The sequence below is a fragment of the Bos indicus x Bos taurus genome, chromosome 22 (genome assembly GCF_003369695.1).
Source record: "Bos indicus x Bos taurus breed Angus x Brahman F1 hybrid chromosome 22, Bos_hybrid_MaternalHap_v2.0, whole genome shotgun sequence".
NCBI lineage: Eukaryota > Metazoa > Chordata > Mammalia > Artiodactyla > Bovidae > Bos > Bos indicus x Bos taurus.
This window is the reverse complement of record NC_040097.1, coordinates 4,660,702-4,676,880: the sequence shown is the minus strand read 5'-3', so window position 1 is coordinate 4,676,880 and position 16,179 is coordinate 4,660,702. Positions and strand designations below refer to the sequence as shown.

General features: G+C 47.4%; 1 protein-coding gene across 11 annotated transcripts in view; it reads left to right on the top strand.

Moving 5' to 3' along the window:
• TMCC1 (transmembrane and coiled-coil domain family 1) overlaps nucleotides 1-15,422 on the top strand; it is a 156,562-nt gene extending 141,140 nt beyond the window's left edge. For 10 of the 11 annotated variants that reach the window (XM_027523475.1, XM_027523476.1, XM_027523482.1 and 7 more), the window contains 2 exons: nucleotides 8,126-8,261; nucleotides 11,225-15,422. In XM_027523475.1, coding sequence (XP_027379276.1) covers nucleotides 8,126-8,261; nucleotides 11,225-11,539 — 451 coding nt within the window. In that variant the 3' untranslated portion in view covers nucleotides 11,540-15,422. The remainder of the gene's footprint in view (nucleotides 1-8,125; nucleotides 8,262-11,224) is intronic. The other variant, XM_027523485.1, reaches the window with a different exon arrangement.
• Nucleotides 15,423-16,179: the final 757 nt, after the last annotated feature.

Here is a 16,179-nt window from a genome sequence, read left to right as displayed (position 1 = left end):
CATACACAACACATGCCGTGAAAGGAAGGCAGATAGAGTTTTTACCAATTTAAAGGACAGCTTGGAACAGGCCAGCTAGTTCAGTTAGTCCAGTCACCTGGCGGACTTGAGCCAGGGTGATGGCCAGAGCCGTCAGTGTGCTTGTGCTGGCCCTCCCGATGAGAAGGCAAGAAGAGGCTTGTGCCCAGCGTGGAGAAGAAACAGAGTGCCTGCCCCGTAAACCCACCTGTGTGATTTCATAGGGAAAGCAGCATGGATATACTGGGAGTGCTGAAAATTCCGGAATATGTGAGACTGAGAACGTGGAGACAGATGAAGAAATGAAAGGTTAGAGAAAAGAATCAGAAGCAGGAAGCTGTGAACAATGCAGCCACCTAGCACTTGGGATCCCGTGGCGATTGACAAGCAGTCCCCTGGAACCACCTCGCTAGGGCTTGGCCTTTTTTTTTGCCAAGCATTTGTCATCTATTTCCTGTGTAATCCTCACAGCCACCCTTGGGAGGAGACAGACTTCTTAACAGGTGAACAGGGTCACTCACACCAGTGTTTTGCAGAGTCAGGGTTTGAGTCTGAGACCTGGATGAGCAGATTCATGGGCTGGGACAAACTGCGACAGCATAAAAACATTTTCAAGTGAAGAAAAGGTACAAAGCAGAAACAGTGAAGGTGCAGAGCCTTTAGCTATAATGTGCGGTGAACAAAATCAGTCCTAACATGGTTTCCAGAGCCTTTGACATGTTAGTAACCTTTATATGACAGACACTGTTCTTTAAGGGTCAAGAGTTAGAAACACGTGCTGAAGACTTTTGCACGTACTCTGATTCACATGTAGCATTACATACTCATCAGTAGTGTTACATCATTACAGAATCTCCCCTTCTACAGACAGGTCGAAAAAGAATCCGAGGGCCAGCCTCAAGTGTCCTCTAATAAATCATCTTAGCTGTTCATAGGTGTAGGTATACAAAACATGTTTTGTCACAACTCAAAGCCACGAAACAGCTCAAAACAAAACCTGAAAAGAGGAGATAACCTGCAGGAGGGAACGCATGGAGTACTCTGAAGCCAAAGTTGCCAGCGTCACCAGGAAATCCAGCTGATGAAAGAGACTGAGTGTGAAACAGACCAAACACATGCGACATTACACTGCCGGAGGATGGCGGTGAGACCTCCAGAGGGCTGGGGAAGAGAAACTACACGGAGGCTGCTCTGTCCCACCTGCTTCATTCTTCGAGGAAGAGGGTGAAACCAAGACACTTTCAGACACATGTAGGTAAAATTACCTCTTATAAGCTTTGCTGAAAGAAATACTAAAGGAAAAAGAACTTAGTGAAAGAAATGAATAAAGCAGGTTGGTAAATCTTAAGTAGGGACTTAAAAAATTACATTGGGAATTCTTAATGTCTACATCAGTTTGGATCTAAAATTCCGGAAGAGAATATAGGATTCAAGGGTTGCATTTCAAAGAAATGTTAAAGTGTTAAAAGTTTGAGGGGCAGAAAAAGCATCTTATGTCCTGATCTGCCTGTCACTCGGCACCTGGCAACTTTCTGTTCACGTCATTCCTGTTCCCTTAAAGTGATGGATGCTGGGACCTCCCTGGCTGTCCAGCGGTTAGCTCCGACCTCCAGGCTCCCAGGCGTCTTGCCCTTACCTCCTGTCTTCTGCCTCTTCCCCCAGAATAAAATACAGGTTCATCTTTACAAATAACACGAGGCGTGCGCGAGAGAGTGATACTGACAGATGTGTGTGCAGTTAAGACTTTACCAAGGTTTGGTTCTGTGGAATCCATGGGAACTACCTCTTATTGCTGAAGGCAGGCGTCACAAGTAATGTAGCTGAGAGAGGGACTTGGTGTGAGGGAGGACCTGCTAGGCTTTAGTTCAGTTTTAGATGGATAGCTGCATCTATCTAGCAATGAAAACAACTCTTAAGAAAAATGAGACCCTGCCCCTTGAGGTGTTAACAGAGAGAATCCTTGTCAGGGCTGTTGTAGAAATAGTTCCTTGATGGAAAGAGATTTAACAAGGCTTCTTCTGTTCCCTAGAATTTAAGATTCTTTATAGTCAGGGAACTAAATTTTTTACCTTTCAAACAGTACTTTGTGGTGTATTTCTCTTTGTAACATACTGATTTTTAACAACTCTTAAGGGGAAAGGAGGGAGGTGTGTGAAATAGTGATCATTTTAGAAACATGTGAAATTGGGTGTGAGATACTGGATTCATTTTGTAGTTGGTACAATGACATGGACTGCGGATGAGTCTAAAGTGAGACTAAGGCATGAATCAGTCACCACAGGAAATACTTGGTTAGTTAGAAAGGTTTTCAAATTCCCATGAATTCTTTTCAGGAAGCAAGTATTCACTTGATGTCCTCTTCATTATGAACTAGAAACATTTTCAAAACAGCCACTGTGTTCTTAGTAGATTGAAACTGGATAAAAGAGAAACACATTTTTTAACACCTCCTGTGTACTCAAACGAATGTTTCAAGGTAGATTATTAACCTCAGTTTACAGATGAAGGAATTTGCTATGTAAAGTGAGCTGACCTGAGACCTCCATGCAGCTTTGAGAGGTAGGATTCTCAAAGGACTCACACCCAAATGCTCCTCGCTGTAATACCTATAGTCATTTTTTCCCGATGTTTATTATAAAACTTTCAAACACACTGCAGACTTGGGGGAAAAAAGTGTACAGTTAACTCCCATACTGTTAATATATTGTCTTACTGTATATCTTTCCATCTATCTATCCTTTAGCTGGTTTTTTTGATGCATTTCAAAGTAAACTACCATAATCTTCTTTAACAGCTTTATTGAGATATGCAAATCAGTGGTTTTAGTATATCCACAGACACATGCAGCCATAATCAGTTTAGGACATGTTTATCAGTCTACAATCTTCTCTACCCTGCCCCAGCCCCTGGCAGCCATTAATCTTTCTGTCTCTATCAGTTCAGTTCAGTCCGACTCTCTGCGACCCCATGAATTGCACCACGCCAGGCCTCCCTGTCCATCACCAACTCCGAGAGTTCACTCAAACTCACGTCCATTGAGTCGGTGATGCCATACAGCCATCTCCTCCTCTGTCGTCCCCTTTTCCTTCTGCCCCCAATCCCTCCCAGCATCAGAGTCTTTTCCAATGAGTCAACTCTTCGCATGAGGTGGCCAAAGTACTGGAGTTTCAGCTTTAGCATCACTCCTTCCAAAGAACACCCAGGACTGATCTCCTTCAGAATGGACTGGTTGGATCTCTTTGCAGTCCAAGGAACTCTCAAGAGTCTTCTCCAACACCACAGTTCAAAAGCATCAATTCTTCGGCGCTCAGCCTTCTTCACAGTCCAACTCTCACATCCATACATGACCACTGGAAAAACCATAGCCTTGACTAGACGGACTTTTGTTGGCAAAGTAATGTCTCTGCTTTCGAATATGCTATCTAGGTTGGTCATAACTTTTCTTCCAAGGAGTAAGCGTCTTTTAATTTCATGGCTGCAGTCACCATTTGCAGTGATTTTGGAGCCCCAAAAAATAAAGTCTGACACTGTTTCCACTGTTTCCCCATCTATTTCCCATGAAGTGATGGGACCAGATGCCATGATCTTAGTTTTCTGAATGTTGAGCTTTAAGCCAACCTTTTCACTCTCCTCTTTCACCTTCATCAAGAGGCTTTTTAGTTCCTCTTCACTTTCTGCCATAAGGGTGGTGTCATCTGCATATCTGAGGTTATTGATATTTCTCCCAGCAATCTTGATTCCAGCTTGTGCTTCTTCCAGCCCAGCGTTTCTCATGATGTACTCTGCATATAAGTGAAATAAGCAGGGTGACAATATACAGCCTTGATGAACTCCTTTTCCTATTTGGAACCAGTCTGTTGTTCCATGTCCAGTTCTAACTGTTGCTTCCTGACCTGCATACAAATTTCTCAAGAGGCAGATCAGGTGGTCTGGTATTCCCATCTCTTTCAGAATTTTCCAGTTTGTTGTGATCCACACAAAGACTTTGGCATAGTCAATAAAGCAGAAATAGATGTTTTTCTGGAATTCTCTTGCTTTTTCGATGATCCAGCGGATGTTGGCAATTTGGTCTCTGGTTCCTCTGCCTTTTCTAAAACCAGCTTGAACAACTGGAAGTTCACAGTTCACGTATTGCTGAAGCCTGGCTTGGAGAATTTTGAGCACTACTTTACTAGCGTGTGAGATGAGTGCAATTGTGCAGTAGTTTGAGCATTCTCTGGCATTGCCTTTCTTTGGGATTGGAATGAAAACTGCCCTTTTCCAGTCCTGTGGCCACTGCTGAGTTGTCCAAATTTGCTGGCATATTGAGTGCAGCACTTTCACAGCATCATCTGTCTGTATAGCTTTGCCTATTTTGAATATTTCATGCATGTGGAATCATACAGTTTTCAGTTCTTCCTTACTGGCATCCTTCACTTAACATATTTTCAAGGCTCATCCATACTGTAGTGTGTGTCATTACTTCATTTCTCTCTCTTTTGCAATAACACTGCGTTGTATGAATAGACCACACTTTATATATCCATTCATCAGTTGATAGTGGGTTGTTTCCACTTGGGGCCATTATGAATAATGCTTCTATTAATATTTGTATACGAATTTCGAGTGGAAGTTAGTCTTCATTTCTCTCTGGTGTACACCTGGAGTGAGATTTCTGGGGCACATGGTAACTATGTTTAGAGCTCCAAACTTACTTTCCAGAGAACAGTTGCACCAGCTGTATACCAGGGTTCGAATTCCCCCACATCCTCACCAACACTTGTTACCATCCTCTTTCCTGTTCTGGGTCCATAATCTTGTTTATTACAGTCCTCCTGTTGACTCCGCCTTGGCGTAAAGCTTCAAAGCCATCAATCAGTGTGGTAGTGTCCAGGCCCCTGTGGAGCTGTGTGATTTGAATCCACTTTAGACCTGACTCACCCTTCTTACGAAGGGAATTCATCTGGGCTTCTTGAATGGTTAAGAACTGGCTTTACAGTCTGACCTACCTGGATTCAAGTCTTCGCTCCCCTACTTAATTTCTCTGCCCTTGGGCAAATTTCTGTATCTTTCTGAGCTCCAGCTTCCTCATCTGTAAAGTAAAGGTATTACCTACTGTCTTGGGGTTGTAGAAGTTAATTTACATAATCCATGCTAAATCGATTCAGCTAAATCGCTCAGTCTTCTCTGACTCTTCAAAACCCTGTGGACTGGAGGGTGACAGGCTCCTCTGTCCATGGGATTTCCCAGGCAAGAATGCTGGAGTGGGTTGCCATGCCCGCCTCCAGGGAATCTTCCCGACCCAGGGATCGAACCCGTGTCCCGTGCGGCTCCTGTAGTATTGCCTGCGAATTCTTTACTGCTGAAGCCCCAGTTTACATCATAAGCATTGGATGAATGGTAGTTGCTGCTGCTCTTACTTTTTAATCTGTTCTAATGGTATTTGTGAGCCAGGTTTAATGTCAAATGATTGTCTCTAACTTTCCTGGAAAGCCTGAAAGACCGTAGTTTGTGGGCTGAGAGACTGAGGTGGTAGCCCATGGAACTCACGGCAGAGATGTCACCTGAGTGTGCCGCCGTCAGCATGCAGGCTGGTTGCCACTGCTGCCAGGCTCCCCACCCTGCCACCCCACATCGGCCCTAGCTTAGGAGAGTCCTTTGCTGCCAGCCAAGCCCAGCCCTTGCCCTAAATCCCAAGGAACTGACACAGTGGAAGACCCCATTTTTAAAAAGCCTCTAGCCCCTCTGTGGTGAGGGGAGAGAATAACAAAATCATCCAGCACTGACACCACCACACACGGTGGGTTTAATAGGAAATCATAAAAAGACAATATGTTAACCTAATCTCGTGGCATTTGTTGAAGTTAAAACGTGGTGGAAAATCAGCTCTAGAGGTGGCAGTGTTTCCGAGTATGCCCAGGCCCACAGATGGCGTGAAAAGGCAGAGTCCCAGAGGGCCCGCCTGAGCCACAGACACGCAGTGGAAGCCTCCCGGCCAGTTGTTCAGGCCACTCCGGTGACAGTTGCAGTGGCAGGAAAGCAGCACGGAGATTGTTATCAAGGACTCGGGAGAACCAAATAGGAGTCAGTAATCTGGGTCTCATGGAGAAGGAGTGGGGTTTAGGATCTATTTATTCATTATGTAATTATTAGAAGGGAGAATGTTGCTGATGCCGCCGCCACATAAAGATGACCTTGAACAGAGAACTTCCGTGGATTCCTTTAAAGCTTGTGTACCGCACGTCTGGTTAAACGCGAAAGGGGAGGGTAGTTGAAATGTTTGCCTTTGTTCTGACATTTCTGTTTCTGTAGTACAAAGTTTGCCAAGACTTTCGTGCCAGTGTTAAGCATGTGCTTGCCTGAGAAGCACCCAGTCGTCGCATCTGCGGGGAATTGGTTCTAGGACCCCACCCTACCCCCACGGGTACCGAAGTCTGCCAATGCTCCAGCCCCTTCTGGAACCCGTGCACACCCTCCCGTATGGTGGAACTCAGCCTAGAGTACATACAAGTCCGCATGCAGTGTAAATGCTCTGTAGATATTTGCTGGTGCCCAGTAAATGCACATCTTACATTTTGGAACTTGATGGATTCTTTTTTTTTTTTTCATCCGAACTCGGTAGAACCTGAAGTACTGTGTATCCTCCTCTTGGGATGAGCCCTCCATCTGACCGAGACGCTTCCATTCTAGTCACCATCAGTTAGAGCTGTGTGATTCCTCCCTTTCAGGGCTTCTTCCTGTGTAGTCTTCAGCCTTTCTCCTACCTACTTAGCTCTTTTCATTCTTCTTTTTTTTTTTTTTGGTTCCTTGAACTCTACTCACAACCTGCCGGAAGCTTCACCGTAGCAGACAGCCCTGTGTTCCTCGTGTCAGCCTCTCCCCTCAGCATCTGCTTTGGGTCCATGTACTGTCTAGTTCAGATTTCCACTGCCTTCCCTGCTTTTTAAGGACAGATTTCCTTTTTCCCCCCAGCTGTTCTGGTTAGTCCATACATTTCTACCCCCCCCCCCCCCCTTTACCTGTGTTCTTTGTCCAGTCTCTCTGATCTTTTCCTTTTAAACGGTTCCAGTCCCACAGATCCGTAGATGCCCTGCCCAGGTCCCGTCTTCATGTAGAATGAACCTTTTCACATGAATCTGAAGTGCTGGAGGTACCAGATGAACAAATATGGCCCCTGCTCCTGAGGAAGCCTCTCTCTGTGCATTCCCCCACTTTCTGCTCAGCTGCAGCCACACTGGCCCCCTCTCTGCTCTGAAATCTGCCAAGCTGACTGTCATCTCAAGAGCTTTATACTTGCTCTAAGATACTTCTTCAGCTTTAAGATACTCTTCCCCTCACATCTTCACGTGGCTTGTTCATGTCATCACCCAGGTTTCAGCTCTCAGGGTTGGGTAAAGGTCTTCCCGAGCAGTCCAGGGCCGCTGGGCACGCTGCCGTATCCCCGTCCCGATCTTCTCTGGCTCCCTTACCCGTGCCTGCAGTTGTGGTTTTACTGCCTTCCGCCACCACTGAAGGCTGTAAACTCCTGAGGGCAGGTGTTCGGTCTCGCTTACCGCAGCATTCCCAGAACCTTGAACAAACCGGGCACACAGCAGGCACTCAGTAAATGTCTGTTGACCCTGTGCCAGGCACTGTGCTTGGCAGTAGGGATGGTGGGCTCTGAATGGCGAACATCCAGGTGAATGAGTGACCTGCCCCGGTTGGAACAAGCTCCTGGTGATTGCTGGAAGGTCAGTTTCCATTTGCCTGCTGTGTATCTTCTGATGAGACTGCTTATCATCCCTCAGGTTTTTGCCTCTCCCATATGCCGCTGGGGGCAGAGCAAGAACAGCCTCGTTTGTAATGGGTCTGCTCAAGCTAACCAGGGCTGCTAGCCTCGCTGCAAATACTGTGTGTTGAGAAGAATGTGGAAGAGCCATGTTGCTGCTGTGATACGGCCTTGTGAGAAGCTGTCTGTCCCAGGGACCGAGAGCTGTGCCCACTAGCATGCCCTGTCACCCAGGCCACTCACCTGATTTCTCTGTGCTTTCGTTTTCTTCCTTTGCAGAATGGATTTGGGGGTTGGATGTGAATAATAACCAACAGAAATACAGAACGTGTGAAACATTTAACTTTTCACTCTTGTTAGATGTGAACGATTAGAAGAACAACTGAATGACCTAACAGAGCTCCACCAGAATGAAATCTTGAACTTGAAGCAGGAATTGGCCAGCATGGAAGAGAAAATTGCGTATCAGTCCTACGAACGGGCCCGGGACATCCAGGTCAGCACAGTGGGCCAGGTGGAAAAGCAGAAGGCTGAGAGAAAGCAGAATGGGGGTTTCCAGGGGCTCGGGGCAGGGGGCTGGGGGTGGGTTCCTGTTTAATGGGTCCAGAGTCTCAATCTTCTAAAATGAAAAGAGCATGGAGGTAGGTGGCGGTGATTGTTCAACAGAACGAACGTGTCAGACCACTGAACCACACACTTAAAAGCAGTTCAGATGGTAAATTTTACATTATAGATATGTTACCACAATTAAAAAAGGGGACGAAAAAGGAATGATGCACCGACACCTGCCCCAGCCTGTGTCCACCCTGAAAACATGGAGCTCAGTGCAAGAAGCCGGTCACAGAAGGCCGCACAGTGCATGAGTCCATTTACATGAAGCATACAGAGTAAGCAGGTCTCCGGAGAAAGTGGATCTGTGGTTGCCAGAAACTAGAGGGAGAGGAACGGGAGTGATAGCTAAAGGGAAGGGGTATTCTGGGGATGATGAAAACATCCTGGAATTTAATAGGAACGATGGTTTCACAACATGGTGAACTTACTAAATGCTTCTTAAGTGAGCACTTTAAAAGGAGTAAATGGTAGATTTTATATTGTGTATTTTACGATGCACAAAAAAAATGTTTAGGGGCAAAGACAGAGAGGGCAGAGTATTAGAAGAAGCTTAGACCGCCTGTAACACACCTGCTCTTCAGATGCCATGCGTTTCTCAAAGTAAAAGTGTCAGTTGCTCAGTCGTGTCCGACTCTCTGCGCACCCATGGACTGTAGCCCTCCAGCCTCCTCTGTCCATGGCATTTCCCAGGCAGGAAAACTGGAGTGGGCAGCCATCCCCTCCTCCAGGGGATCTTCCCAACCCAGGGATCGAGCCCGGGTCTCCCGCATCCCAGGCAGATTCTTTATCGTCTGAGCCACCAGCATTTCTCAAGTCTGCACCATTTGGAGGTGATGTGCTTGCTTGGCTTCTTGGGAAATGTTTCTTGGGCTCAGGATGGTCTCAGTAGATGGACGAACATGGATGTTATGTCTGTGGTTACTGCTTCGGGAGCTGCTCTGACAGGTCCCAGGGCCACCTGACCTATCTTCTTCTGTGGCAGAGGCCTCACTGCCACATCCACCTTATACAGCTATCCCACCAGGCCATTTGTGAGAATAATGGCAGGCTACACAGTCCATGCGGAGAAGGCAATGGCACCCCACTCCAGTACTCTTGCCTGGAAAATCCCATGGACGGAGGAGCCTGGTGGGCTGCAGTCCATGGGGTTGCGAAGAGTTGGACACGACTGAGCGACTTCACTTTCACTCTTCATGCGTTGGAGAAGGAAATGGCAACCCACTCCAGTGTTCTTGCCTGGAGAATCCCAGGGACGGGGGAGCCTGGTGGGCTGCCGTCTATGGGGTCAAACAGAGTCGGACACGACTGAAGCGACTTAGCAGCAGCAGCACACAGTCCATGGGGTCACCCAAGAGTCAGACACAACTCAACAGTAACAGTGGTCATGTTGAAGGCTAATGGCCCTCTAGTTTAATCCATGGCAAAACAGAATATTTTAACTTTTTCTCATCCCAGTTGGGAGATATTTCTAAAAACCCTAAGAAAACTCAAAGACTCACACCAAGACCTTCAGTGCTTTATTCCTTGTGGTTTCCACGGCCTTTCTCTGGCAGCTCTGGTGGTTTCATATGAGAGCATCCTGAAATAAACCAGTCTTGGTGCTGTAATACAGGAGCCGTGCATGACAGAAGCCTCAAGGAATCAAGGGAATGTCCAGATCACTTGCCCAGATGCCCCCTTTTCCATGACCCAGAAGTCTGTTTATGTTTTAGTTTTTCCCAAGGTCCTTCTGGACTGGGGTATATCTGTTGTATGTCCTTTCTCTAGCTTAGCTTCAGTCTGAAGTTGCCTTGCCGTCACCTCAGATCCCAGGAAACCAGGACCCACTGAAACCGAGGTCACATAACCCAGGGCTCCTACCACTGCTGAACTTCAGAGGGTATCTGACCACGGCTAAGGAAATAGGTCCTGTCCTCTGAGTTTTATGGTCAATTTTATATGAACCCGTGGGTGCAGGTTATGAAAGGAAACGTTGGGTCAGGTGTTGGGCACAGTGTCTGTTCTCTTCACAGAGATCAACTCTTACTAAGAAGACAGTGCAGGGAGCCCTTTTGCCTGATGTTGGGGGGTTACTTAGCGTGAAAAGCAGCTGGTAGTATGTCCAGAGGAGGTTCACTCCTCCATTGTTCGGTAAGAAGTAGAAATAACCCAGGTCTTTCCAGTAGGGAGCTGGCTGAGTAAACTGTGACCTAGCCAAGCTGTAAATGCTAGGTAGCCATTAAGAAGATCCAGGTGGGCCTCCACGCATTGACGTGGAGAATCGCCAGGGCCCTCTGTCAAGTGAGAAACACGTTGTGGACCAGTCCTGTGGTGTGATACTATTTGCACGAAGGTAGGAAATTTTTAAACAATTCCATGCATTTCCCTAAGGAGATCTGTGTGTAGCTTAAACACGGGTGAAAGGGTGAACACACACCAGACTGGCAGTCACTCCAAGGGCAGGGACCGGGGCTGAGGAAAACACCAAGGAAGCCTGTATGGCCTGTTAGGTGAGCAAGTGCATGTGTCCTGTGCAACTCAAATTAGTCATTGTTACGTGGGGGAAGAAAAGAAAGACACAATCGTGGATTTGAGGTCTTGTCATTAAAGTGTTCAAGACCAGATCTGACTGTGGCTGAATGCAGCGGAGCGCAGCAGAGGGGAATCGTAGTTGCTTGAATGGTAACCAAAAAGTAAATGATAGTGGCTTGAGTCGTGAGTTGTGCCGTGGCCCCTCACACTCAAGACTCGCACACATTTCAGATCTCTGACGTGGCTCGGGATGCGCCTGGCCGCCCTGCAAGGCCTGCAGCTGCTCCGGGCGCCGTGAGCTTCCCGAGGCTTACCTCTCCCCTGTCTGGCCCGCAGGAGGCCCTGGAGGCGTGCCAGACCCGCATCTCCAAGATGGAGCTGCAGCAGCAGCAGCAGCAGGTGGTTCAGCTGGAGGGGCTGGAGAACGCCACCGCCCGGAACCTGCTGGGCAAGCTCATCAACATCCTCCTGGCGGTCATGGCAGTCCTTTTGGTCTTCGTGTCCACGGTCGCCAACTGCGTGGTCCCGCTCATGAAGACTCGCAGCAGGACGTTCAGCACGTTGCTGCTCGTGGTGTTCATCGCCTTTCTCTGGAAGCACTGGGACGCCCTCCTGGGCTACGTGCAGCGCTTCTTCTCCTCACCCAGATGATGCTGCCGTCGCCCGGAACGCAGTGCTCCCCTCCCCTCCGGCGAGTGCATGCAGCGAAGATGTAGACGGCCACTTCCCTCCTCTGGAGTTTTCTACAGCAACAAGAGTTGAGTGAATCTGTTTACATTTAGAATAATGTTTTTTTTCTTCTTCTTCTTCCTCAAAAGACGCAATTGCAATAGTATTTTTTAGATTTTATCCAAGAAGTTTTTTGGGCAACAATCTTGGATCACTTTTATGTAGCATGATTTTCCTTGGGATGCAAATCTGAAAACAGTCCTTTCACATGAACCCACCCTCTGGAGCACACTGAAGGGCATTCTAAATTGTGGCTTGAAGGACTGCACTAAAACCCACTAAAAAGATGCGCGAACACCTGACTAGGGAAACCAGTTGATCCTAACACCCTGCCTTGTCTGGGCTCACCACCTCTCCCCGTCCCAGACTAACTTTACTGTGAAGTCCTACCACATTCCATGTCTGAGTTTCTGCGCTCGGGGTGGATTTTCCTTGTCCGTGGAAGAACACGTGGATCTCCCTGGCTTTCTCACCCAAGTTGGCCACTCAAGCTAACCCTGGAAATATGATCAGTTTGGAGCCTGGTCCCATAACCTTTGCTAGGATACGAAAGAGGACATCACACCCCAAGGATCACTGCACAGTCCTACTACAGTATTTTGAAGTAGCCCTCTAACTACTTAATTTTAAACAAATCCCATGGCCGCACTTTTAAGGTTTTTTTTAAAAAGATGTGTATAGTCACCAACTTAAAAAAACAAACAAACAAAAAAATCCGAACAGCATACTTGAAGAATGTAATACTCAAACTCTCAGTGCTTCCTTATGGTTTCTAATAGGATTTTTTATTATTGTTATTATTATTATTGGGTTTTTTTGGAAAGGGTTGGGAGGGTCTTTTTTTTTTTTTCCTCTGAAATAAAGAAGTGCTGTTTTTAAATGAAGAGATGTGTGGATATTTAAGTGTGCTGCCCCTCTTGTCCTGAAACAGTTTGAGGAAAGGAGAACTTGCTGTGAATGCCATCTCTGATGCCCTCGTCTGAGACGCGGCTTCAGCTCCCCCCTCTCTGGCTGCTGCTGCTGCTTCCTGGTGTCCTGCCCCTCCACGCCTCCCCCGACGGGCTTGGCTTGGTTGGAGAGGAAAGGGGTGCTCAGGCAGAGGGGAGGTGGTCTCCGCAAACCAGCGTGACAGGGTAGAGACGTTCCTGCCCCAAGACAGGTTCACCCAGTGACTTTGGGCTGGGGTTGTCTCTAGGAAAATCTGAGACTGTACTATGAGAGTCACAAATAATTCCTCGTGCTTTCTTAATTTATTTCTTAACACCTCCCTAACTACCAAGACCAAAGTGACGTGGGATCTTGTGTCTGTATTTTGTCCCCAGCCCGCCTTCATTTCACAGCTTTATTCTGTCTGCCCAAGAGAATCAACTGAGGATGATTCTCCCTAGAGAGCAGGAAAGGAAACGTCAGGTTAGAAGGACCCAAGTTTGGGGTGTAACATGTCGTCAGCCTCCTCTTCATCGAGATAGACATATTAGCTGTGCTCAGTGGACCTTTACATAGAGAGTTTAGAAAGATGGGCTGAGCCTGCATCCCTGTCTTATCACCAGTTCTACCATCTTGGTGGAACTTGGACTTTTCTGGCCTGTCTCGAAAGCGTGGTCAGCCTTTTCGTGTTCACAGTATTGAATCACAGACGCTGGTCCCTCTTGGCCTCCGTCCTGTGCAGCCAGGCAGTGAGCAAGGGGCAGATGGCCTCTGCCCTGGAAAGAGACGCACAGCATGCTCTGCCCATCCTCCCTGTGCCAGGGGACGCTTCTGGCTCCAGATCAGCCTCGCCTGTCCGTCCGAGACGATGGCTTGCATGCCAGCTCCGGCCTCCCGTGGCCTGGCAGGCTGGCCTTCTCAGAGTCAGCGCGTGGTGTCCATCATCATCTCACGTTCTAACTCAGGTACCCCAGTCTTCACTCCATCCTCCACCCCCAGATGGTGACACCACACCTTCAGCTCTGCGGGCCTCTCAGAATCACTGCCCAGAACAAGGACCATGGGGCTGAATTTTCTTTTAAAATAATTGGAACCAGTTTATGTCCTGGCCCAAAACAAATTGTTCCCAAGCCCGTGTATCTAAAAATGTTGGGACTCCCCCAGCAGTCCAGCAATTAAGACTCTGCGCTTCCAATGAAGGGGGCATGGGTTCAATCCCTGGTCGGGGAGCTAAGATCCCTCATGCCGTGAAGCACGGCCAAACGATAAAAATACAAATGATAAAATGTTAAACTCTGCCTAAATATATTGCAGTGACTTTAGGTAGAAGTGTCAGAGGGCACCACGACCTGGTCAGACTAGCACGGTGTCTGCTAACTGTCTGCTTTAGGTTAGCCTCTCAGAGAGGGGAAGAGTGCCCCACGAAGTTACTGGAAATAACTCTAGCCACAATCGTCCAGTTTTTCTAAGAACTTTTGAGTCCCCTGAACTGTGGAGAGGCTACAAAGTTTGGAGGGCACCGGAATTCACTGGCTAGATGGATCAAAATTGTTCCTTTTTTTTTTTTTTTGGCTTTGGGACAATTTCTATCAAAGGAAGGTTTGCACCTCCGGAAGCTCCCCGAGCTCCCAGCCAAACAGGCCCCCGCTGACTGTCCATCCTCTTCATCTGTCCCAGGAAGGACCTCCTCCAGGCCAGGTCAGGCCCAGTAATGGCTTTCTAGCTCTCCTGTCCCTTGATTATTCCCCAGGCCCAGCAGTTGTCTGCACCTAATGCTGTTTGTAACCATGCATCCATTTTCTCGCCTGCCTATCCCTGTTGCCTCTGAGTTTCTTTGCATTGTGGCTGTCCCTGAGTTGTCTTATCTGTTCAGAGTTCTCCTGTAACCTCGCTCTCACGGTTTAACAGTTCTGTGGGTGGAAACGTCTCCTCGCTTTAACGCTTCTTCTCTTCTAAAGACTGCGTGCATTCCCTGTGAAATGAAGCATTCCTGGATGACTGGTTGGTGTTGGTGTGTGAGGCTGACCGTGGCAGCCTGGGTGACTCTGTTCAAGTTGTAGAGTCTCCCTAATATTTTACCTTTTATATGATCGTTGAACGGCACTTCTGTCTGCTCGGATCTCAGTTCTTTGGAAAGAAACTCAGTGCACCCTAGCAAAGAAGGCTTTCCATTCCCCGGGCTCCTGAAGAAGCAAAAGTAAGGTTACATTTTATACTTCATGGACTGGGTGGGGTCTTCCCTCTCCCCTGAGCCCCTTCCACCCAATTAAGGTAAAACTTTGCTTCCAGGAAAAACTGGGATCAAGCCTTCCTTGCTAGCCACGTCGTGATAAGGAGCATAATGTTCACGTGGTCTTTGCTGCATTTGGTTTTGTTTTCTGATTTCATATTCCTCGGAGGTACAGTCGGATGAAATGCTGAATTCCAAGTGAGTTCCAGCAAGGAGCTGCCTTTCAGCTTCGGAAAATATGCATCCAAAACAAAGCCAAATATGATTTAAAAAAAAAAAACAAAAACCAACACAGGTCGGATTACGGTTCCCACCCCACGTGCAGCTGGGGATTTTGAATGCAGCTCTAAGAGTTGACATTGCTGTCTGTGTGTCGTGTATGCTGGGTGATGCCCTCAGTAGGAGTGATCACTAGACTGTAAGTGTGTTTTATCAAAGTGTGTAAGAGTGAAAACTCACTTGCACGAATTGAAAAGTACAGAAATGACACTTGTGAACGTGTGAACATTAACACTGTAGTTGATAGATCTTAAGCTGCTAATTGTTGAGAGAGAATTATGTTTATGTTGCGTCTGGTTGCTGCCAGTTCTCAGCAGCACTTTTACTGTACATAACGAATTTGAAATAAAGACCTCAGCTATTAACGAGGTGGTTGGATTCGGGTTTGTTTTGCTCTTCGTTTTTGCATATTCAGTTCCAGTGACAAGTTTGTCAGTCTGAAAACTTCCCCCTAGTTTGTGCATTAGAAACTCTGTGTGTGTGAGTGTGTGAGTCTGTGTGTGTGTGTGTGCACGTGTGTGTGAGTGTGTGTGTTCAGCCAGTATCTCAAGACCATAACTGATCAGCTTAGAGCTGGGTAGCTGTCACAGTCTCCCGGATTGAGTAGACTCCACTTCAGACTGGCACTTTGCCACAGCTCCTCTACACTGGTAGGTAAGACTGCCTCCTGAGGGCTCCCCAGGTGGCTCCGTGGTAAACTCTACACCTGCCAATGCAGGAGCCGCAGGAGACGTGGGTTTGATCCCTGGGTCGGGAAGACCCCCTGGAGGAGGACATGGCCACCCACTCCAGTAGTCTTGCCTGGAGAATCCCATGGACAGAGGAGCCTGGCGAGCTACAGTCCATGGGGTTGCAGAGAGTCAGACACGACTGAGCAAACAGGCACGCAAGACTGCCTTTTCGTTCTGAGGAGGGAGTCCTTCAGAGGCAGGACCTTCCAAATTCAGCACCTGATGACCCGAAATAGGTATAATAATCCATGTCCATTTTGGTAATAAACAAATGTTACAATGGGACTAAAAACTTGCTTAGTAAAACATGTACCATTTGAAGTTCTGCATTCATGCAAGGAATATCTCCATCTGTGTAGCCTATCTCCATCTGTGGTTATGGTATTGATGTAATA